The sequence below is a fragment of the Halichoeres trimaculatus genome, unplaced genomic scaffold (genome assembly GCF_033239565.1).
Source record: "Halichoeres trimaculatus isolate MK-OKI-2021-1 unplaced genomic scaffold, fHalTri1.1 fHalTri1_scaffold_5, whole genome shotgun sequence".
NCBI classification, from domain to species: Eukaryota; Metazoa; Chordata; class Actinopteri; order Labriformes; family Labridae; genus Halichoeres; species Halichoeres trimaculatus.
The window spans coordinates 2,902,845-2,911,240 of record NW_027437183.1 but is presented as its reverse complement, the minus strand read 5'-3'; the positions used below and the strand labels follow the sequence as shown (position 1 = coordinate 2,911,240).

Sequence of the window (8,396 nt, the reverse complement as noted above, 5' to 3'; positions counted from 1 at the left end):
TACAGTTTCTTAATTGTACATGTTCGCGCTACTTACGTATTAAGCCGGTCAGTTATTAACTGCCAGGCTTTTTTTTTTTAACCACACTCGTGTTGCCTTTCTTGTGGATTATATGTTTTACTTCTTTATTTAGGTGAAGAAGCATTGCCTGTTCATCCTGCTTGAAGAAAGATGCATGTCCTTGTTCCATTTTCAATCTGTGATTCTGTGATCGATCTCGTGGTCTTCTTAAGAAGGCTGTGAACGCGCACTTATCCAAATGATCCACACCTGGCTTGACTAAGCCGTGTTGTTTCATCCTGGCTCGCCAATTGTGCAACCAGTTAATCCGAGAAAGCGCCGACTAGGCTTATTCAAGCCGCGCCTGCTCATTTATCCTGGATGTATTTATCCTACTTTCGTGCAATACCCCTCTGGGCCCTGTTCTACGAAGCAGGATTACTGCCTAGCGAGGTAGCTTTGAGGATAGGTTCCAGATTCCCTGTTCTATGACACGGGATCACACCTCAGCGAGGCGAGTCTCCATGGCAACGTACGCTGAACGGTTCCAGATTGAACTTGCGGACTATAAAAACCCTGCCCACTGACCAATGAGCCCTCACGAAAAAATGGCTCGTCTGTTCTTAGAGGATCCCGTGGACATCGGAGCTCACATTGTCCGAGGAGCACTCCGGGGCGCGTTTTCAGGGACCGCATCGACCCACTCTCTTTTTCGGATGATCACCTTTGTGAGGTTGATAACCAGGGTCGTCAAACCGTGTAGCGAGACCGCTGGCTGCCGCTCTCAGTTCAGCGAGGTAGCTCCAAGGCTATCTCGCTAGGCTGAACTCTCTTCTTAGAATAGGGCCCAGATCCCAGCTGAGATCAACAACACCCTCCACTCAGGACAAACACACTCTCCTGGTTTTAAAAACAAACAGGTTTTGGTGGATTTCTAAAGTGATGTCTGGACATTTTCAGGTCAAACAATCTTTAAAACTTTTTGTATTTTCTTTGTAAGCGTCACGCAGACACCATCAGTTTGAACGTGGCAGTTTGATACGACAGGTTTAGAGAAATCAGAGTCAAACAGAGGTTTTGTTTCTGCACGGTCACAGCCGGTGTTATGGTTCAGTCTTATCAGTGCGGTCTCTGGTCTAGATACCAGCTCCCATGTCTTAAAGAGTCTGTCAGACCCTGACCGAGCTGACCCACAATCCTCAGCCTGATAATGCTGCTCAGAGTTTTTCCACTACGAGTTAAAAACATCCTCCAGCTGAGCGCTGAGCTCTGAGCTTCTTGCTGAGGCTGAAAAACCCTGTTTAAGCTGATTTTCTCCAGCATGTTCAGACTGATCTGATCTGGAAACTGTTTTTCAGTGAGTGTTACGTAACACCCGAACAAAGCTTTAATAACAGAGCGGTGCTTTGGTTCATCTGACTCCATGTTACCTCCTCCTCTGCAGACGCTGACCTCCTCAGTGAACTAACTGCTGACCTCTCCTCTCCCACCTGTCTGAGGAATTCAGGGAAATGTCTGGCTGGAGATATTTCCTGAGAGTAACTGCCAGGAAGGCGGACAGAAGAGGATGAACTCCTGAACTTGGAGAGTCTGATGAAATGCTGACCTGTTAAACTATGCAGACAGCTCCACCGTCTCTGTGATAAAGTTTATTTTGGTCCATCCGCCTGAAAACCTGACTGTCATGGTTTAAAATTATCACACTGTAACTCTAATGATTCATTTCTTCAGTTTTGCGCTCCACTTCTTTGCGGCTAGCGTACTCTGCACTGCAGAAACTGAAACCTTAATATATCAATATCGTGTCAGGAAATGTTGACAGCTTTAGGAAGGTTTGTCTAAACTGATGCCATGCTCATTGCTAGTAATTTTTTCGTCTCTTTTTCTTCATCTTTGTATTTGGAGTGGATCATTACTTTGTTTGGCTCATTTGTTGGTCATGGACACCAAACTGGTTTTGTCTTCAGTGATATTTTTAATATTTTTTTCTCCTGTGTTTGTCTTGAGATACTACATGTAACCATGGCTGCATTGTTTACATGTGAAATCAACTGTTAGCAGCCTGTAGCGTGTCGGTGCTAACTGGTGCTAGGCCCAATGTTTCCCGTAAGCTGAGAAGAAGGCGTGGATCACGTGCTGGTACTGTGGTGTGAGCTAAGAAGTGACGACATGGACCTGTCCTTCCATCCATCGTTATTGGGAACGTAAGATCTGTCTCCAATAAGCTGGACGAGCTGGCTGTGCTAACCCAGCAACAGAGAGAATACCTGAAGGCAGAGTAGCATCATGCTATTCACAGAGCAATGGCTTTTTCCTCTGAGTTACTCTTACTATATTATCCTGTTTTCTTATTTTATTTTATCTTACCCTGTATTATCTTAAACTGCAGTTCCTTGAATGTCCACTTGAGGCTGGCTGAAAAATGTCAAGTCACACAGCGTCAAATGCTACTTATACACGTTTAATTTACTCATCTTTGACCGTCAGTGAACGTCTCTCTCCTGGGTGCTTCTTTAAAACTTTCTGCCATTAATTCATAATGTAATTTCATTACAGCCGAAAAACTTGATGAACATTGGGTGAATCTTGTGAACATACATGAAGAAAACGCCTTTCAATTCTCCCCCATGAGATAAGTTAACCATCTTTATTTAAATGATCAGAACCATGAAGCCTGATCTGTTGTTCTCTTCTTCTTCTGGATTAAAATAACGTTGTGTCCCACCTAGAACCTTCCAGAAGGCTGAGGACATGAACCGTGGCTGAAAAGCAGAGAGAGTCACGTGATGAAGTGTTGATCTTTCAGCTCGGCCTGTCAGATCACGTTCTGGTTTCACTGTAAACAAACGGAGACACGCCTTCAGGACGACCTGTGGCATGGAAACAGAGCTGGAGTTGACTTTGGATCTCTGGGTAAAGTGCTCCAGGTTGTGGGTTTGGGTTGGACAGTTTCACATTCTTCAGGATCGCTGTAATCTCTGTGTCGTGATAAAGAAACACACAGTGTTAGCTCTCTCAGTTAGCAAACAGAAGTATCACGTTTTCATGTTACCTTGGGATTAAACATTCACTCAAGCTGTTTTTTAAGTTTGTGGAGGAAAATTGGTGAATGTTTTCATCAAGGTTTGAATCAGCATTGATGGACTCTTCTGATCCCCAGACCATCAGGGATGCTGGCTATGAGCTGTGATCTGGGTGCCCCCTCCTAACTTTAGGGCCAAGGACACAGCGTCCGGGATTTGAGTCCAAGAATGTCAGATCTGGATTCATCAGACCAGGAACAGGCTTAGGTCCAGAGATTCTGGACTTTGCAATCTAACATTGCTCTACTTATTCATTCACAAACAAACCTGACCAACATTTCTACCTGGATCTCCATGTTCTGGAGCTTTAGTCCTTGAAGAGGTGTCCTGGTTATCTACCTGAGAGGAGATTCAGCAGAGACATCATTTGTTTCACATCCAAGAGCTTCACACTGTAAAAAAATCTGAGATCTAAGAGGTGTTTGTCTTATTTATAGTAAAAATGGTCCAACAGACTCAATGTGAGCCACATTCACTGGACAAGTACAGAGAAAATGTCTTATTTCAAGATATTAAAGACAAAAATGACATCTCAATTGCTTAGGGCCTATATGCATGAAAACAGACCGTTTGTACTAACAGCATACATACATAAATTACATTACATACATACAGCAAATTTAGATTTAGGAGATGCAATACTTTTTTTAGTGAACAGATGAGATAAGGGAGACAATCAAAGTCTCGAACCCGCGAGGCTTGCTACCGTCAGTTTTATAAGTTTGATTCACTCTTTGCTTTTATACGTCTGGGTTCTTCGAGGTACATGTGGTGAAATGTTGGAGTTTATAAACTGCTTTAAGAGTTATTCATCGAGGTATTGAGGCATTGCAAAGCAGCTTTCATATTACAAATTTTATTATTGAGGTTTTCTACTGTCTTCTCAGAAACACCACACACATCTACTTTGTTCAAGGTCGCCAAACTTTCTCTTTCTCTTTGTTTACCTGATTGACTCACTGATAACAGCTGTTTGCATATTCTGGTAATTAAATCTCAATTTCTGCGGTTGAAAAACATTTTTCTTGATCTTCTCTCAGACACACTGTTGCCGTTCACCTGGTTTATCCCTGTTTCTGAGTGGTAGACATGCACAGTTCTAGTTTGTTTGATGGGGTTTTCCAGGAGATTTCTCTTAATTATGACACAATCTGCACCTGTGTCTCTTTCATGGTGTCATTAGTTAACTTGACGACTATTTGCAGTTGTGCATGTGGTTAACGCGAACAGAATGTTAGGACTAATGGTCCGTTTGTTAATGACTGAATGTGCATACTGGCCCAGATCTCTTTCTCTATCAATCTCTATCTCTTTTTCACTTTCACAAAAACATGAAAACGGATCTAAAGCATAAAAAAGACAGTGCCACTGGTTTTTGCATCCCAACTGTTGTACGTAAGAGAGAAAAAAAAACAACAGAGAGGACCGAACATGACGCCTTGTGGAACTCCAGAAAAGGCGTTTCCTTTCAAGCAAAAATTTGCTCACAAGACTTAAGCTGAGCCACATTATCCCGACCAATCATGAGTAATGTTCTTTTTCAAAACACTACTTTACTTTGACAAAAACAACGCAGAGCTAAAAAGATAGAAATACAGGGCCACTAGTTTTCAGTTTGAAGTAGTTATATGTAAGAGAAAAAACAAAACAAAACAACAAGAAAAAAAGAAAAAAAAAGAAAAAAAGAAGAAGAAGAAAAAAAAAAAAAAGAGGACCGAACACAGGGCCTTGTGGAACTCCAGAAAATGCCCTTTCATTAAACACCTCCAATACACTGCAAAAACTGAAATCCAATTTGGTATTTATGTCTTATTTTTTTGGGGAAAAAATGTCGCTTTAGACTTAATATAAGCCACAATCACATTCGCCCAGAAAAATGTCTTATTTCAAGACATTTAAAAAAAAATCTTGATTATTTTTTACTTTCACACAAACATGACGCCAGAGCTAGAAGGATAGAAACAGAGTGCCACTAATTTCTGATTTGTAGCAGCTCTTTCGAGATATGGAAAGACAAAATGATGCCTGAATTATTTGAAAAGGGTAGAAAAATGTAAAATAAATAAATAAATAAATAAATTAAATCTTGTTTGAAAACATTGTAAGGAACCTGACAAACACCATTTCTATCACTCTAATGGTATTTTTTTTTTTTTTTTGAGAAATTAAGGCGTCATTTTTGTCTTTTACAATCCAAAGTTATACATTTTCTGAACCTTCAGGTGAATGTGGCTCAGATGAAGTCTAATAAGATCATTTTACTTATTATTAAGACGTAAACACTTGATTAGATTTTAGATTTTTTTGTGCAGGAGTCCCTGAGCGCTCTCTGTGACCTACATATGAAGAAAGAGAAACAAATCTTAAAAACAAAAAAAACGTTGATGTGTTTGTGTGACCAAAGGCAGATCTGAAGGTAATCATTACATTAAATTATGTCACTGTTTCCACCTCATACCTGTTACCTGCTGAGGAGGACGTGACTGATACTGGATGCGGTTTCCATAGAAACCTCCATCAACATCAACATCAGGTTTTCCTAAAAGGCCCGAGGCCACGGTGAAGCCTCATGGTGAGCAACAGCTCTCCCTGTGAGGTAAGGCAGCAACACATGTATGTGATTTGTTGGAGTTTAATCACTAGAAAAACACGGCAGCAGCTCAGACGTGATGTAAGCCGGAGCTGCTCCCTGACTCAGTTTACTGCTCACCTTATTAAAAATGAAAAGTGATGGAATGAAAGTGAGTCTGACCAGGAAAGTTTTGCTGAAATCCCTCTGGACTGAGTCGGACTCTTTGAAGATCCTGGTTTAGTCTGAGGTCAGAGCTGTGAGCTCAGCTTCTCCCAAACCAAAGAGGGAAAATGTTTCTGCTCTGTTATGTAAGAGTCTGAGTTTACACCGACGCAGGCTTTGTCTGAAAAAACTTTGTTTTCATGTTACTGAAAGTTTCAGGTGTGCAGGGGAAAGATTTTCTGCAGCACCGTTGAGCTTGAGATGCTTTCTTTGTTTTTGCAGAGTTTAACATCAAAGCAGCTAAAAACACCTTCAAGATTTTAAATTAGGTCACATGTGTTGCAGAGTTTTTCAAAATAAGAGTCTGTTTGATTTAATTCTTGATGCATGTATGTGGTGCATGAGTCCTGATGTAAAAACACTTAAAACCATCAGTAAAAGTCAGGAAACAGGAAGTTCATTTCAACATTTTTTTATTAAAATTATTAATCAATAAATAGCAAATAAGAATAAATAACTAAATAAGACATTTAAAGGTCAGACAGTGTCAGTTTGAGCTGGTCGGTCTGCAGGTTTCATGTGGATCCTCCAGGATCTGCAGACCTCTTAGTGCACTTTGAGTCTGTCAGCACAGATTAGTTCAAGTTTTCAGAGTTCAAGTTTCAGTTTTTGTAAAGTTCACAGTTTCTCTCTGTCTCTCGTGTCTCCTCCACTCCACGCGTCCTCCGCGCTCAGGGAGGACCGCTGGTGGAGAGGAGCCGGCGCATGGAGCTCCCTGCCCGGTCACACCGCTGTTCTCCAGCAGCTGCTCCGGTCCAGCTCCTGCTGGTTCGCTTTAGGACGCCCAGACTCGGGCGGGTTAGAGTCCAAGCAGTCCGCTCAGTTGTCGCCGCCCAGCCTGTGGTAGACCAGCAGGGCCACCATGTAGCTCTTCCCGGCGCTCTGCTCGTACGACAGGCCGCTCTCGGTCTCCTCCGCGGGCTTGGGGCAGGTGATGGACTCGTCCTGGCAGCCGGTCTGTGAGTCTGACAGGAGCTGGGAGCCCTCGCTGAGGTCTGGGATCCGCCTCTGCTCCTCCGCGCACTGGAAGGGGAAGCTGTGGTAGACGCTGACGGAGCTGTCTGCGCTGCTCAGCGGCACGTCGGCGCAGGGCTCCTCGGTGTAGATCTGCCACAGCACCACCAGGCACAGGATGATGAGCCAGCGCTTGGCCTGGTTCTTCTCCGGGGGTGGGAGGTGCATGCGGACTTTCGCTGGGTACATCACCCGGGTGCAGCGCTTCTTGGGCCGGATGGGCACGTAGGAGCGCACGGCGGTGGCCTGAGGAGTGATCCGCTCGAAGGTGAAGACCTCCGGCTCCGTGCTCCGGGTCGCCGTCCTGGAGAGGGCGAAGCTCTCCCTCTTTAACGTCATGGTCACACTGTTGGTCCGTGAGTACATTTTCTTTTTGAGGTGTAGTGTCTGTTTTCTCCTGAGTCTCTTTCTCGGTCTCTGTCAGAAAGTCAGATATGCCTGACACGGCGCAGGGCTGACTTTTTATACCTTCCTGCTTAGGTTGTGTCTTTGAGTAACGCCCAGGCACCGCAGGCCACTCCCTGAAGCTGAGCCAACGCACCTTGTTGCTCAAGTGGGAAAAACCGAGAAATTTGCATATTTCTCCGGTCGAGTCCCGCGGAACGGGAGCTGGAGGAATCCGGTCTGCGGTGAGCTGAGTCATCAGCCGGGCTCGGTGAAGTAATTAGCCTCAAATATGTGGAGGCAGAGCCGAGCTGTGAAATAACTAAATCTGATATTACATGAATGATAATTATAGGTGTTATGAAAAGTTTGACACATGAAGTGAAGTTGGTGAGAATCAGGAGAAAGTCAATGAGGCCAAAGAGAAGAAAGTGGGTTTAATTTCCAGAAAAGAGGAGTTTAAGTTCATGGAAAATGTGGGAAATAATGCTTTTGGGTTTAGGAAAAAAATGCTTATTAAATTTCCTGAAGTAAAACTTTTTTTCTCCCCTTAAAAATTGATCAGGTACATTTTTCTCATCACATTAAACCCTAAAGATGCAGCTCTGATCTTATTGTTTATGGAGGATCAAAACTGCCAAATTTAAAAATAAATAAAAAATATAACTAAATACATAAATTAAAAAAATAATTTTAAAATATTTATATTAATCTAAAAATAAATATGTAAAAGTAACAAAATGTAAATATTTATATTTATCTAAATATAGATAAATAAAAGTAACAATTAAAGTTAAAATAAATAAAAAATAAATGTGGAAATAGAATTGAATATCAACTAATAAGTAAATAAAAGCGCTCTGCTCTCATATTTATTTATTTATTGTGGGTATATAAGAGAAGAGCGCTTAAACTCATTTATTGATATTAAATTTCATTTCCATATTTATTTTTCTATTTATTTTAACTATTATTTTTTACTTTGATTTCTTTATTTATTTGTTTTTACTTATGTATATATTTTTTAATTTTTTGTTTTTCTTTTCATTTTTATTTATTTATTTATTGACTCATGTATATTTTTGATTTTTGTTTTTTTATTTTCACTTTTATTTATTTTG

At 41.6% G+C, this 8,396-nt stretch overlaps 1 protein-coding gene across 1 annotated transcript; it reads right to left on the bottom strand.

Annotated features, from left to right (window-relative positions):
- Positions 1–6,273: 6,273 nt before the first annotated feature.
- On the bottom strand, positions 6,274–7,474 carry ier3 (immediate early response 3). Its single transcript, XM_074670843.1, has one exon. The coding sequence runs from the start codon at positions 7,255–7,257 to the stop codon at positions 6,697–6,699; it is 561 nt and encodes a 186-aa protein (XP_074526944.1). The 5' UTR covers positions 7,258–7,474; the 3' UTR covers positions 6,274–6,696.
- Between the last annotated feature and the right edge of the window lie 922 nt (positions 7,475–8,396).

Bases quoted from the DNA above. Each gene is read 5' to 3' on its own strand.
- ier3 (XM_074670843.1), bottom strand. From the start codon at position 7,257: ATGTACTCACGGACCAACAGTGTGACCATGACGTTAAAGAGGGAGAGC.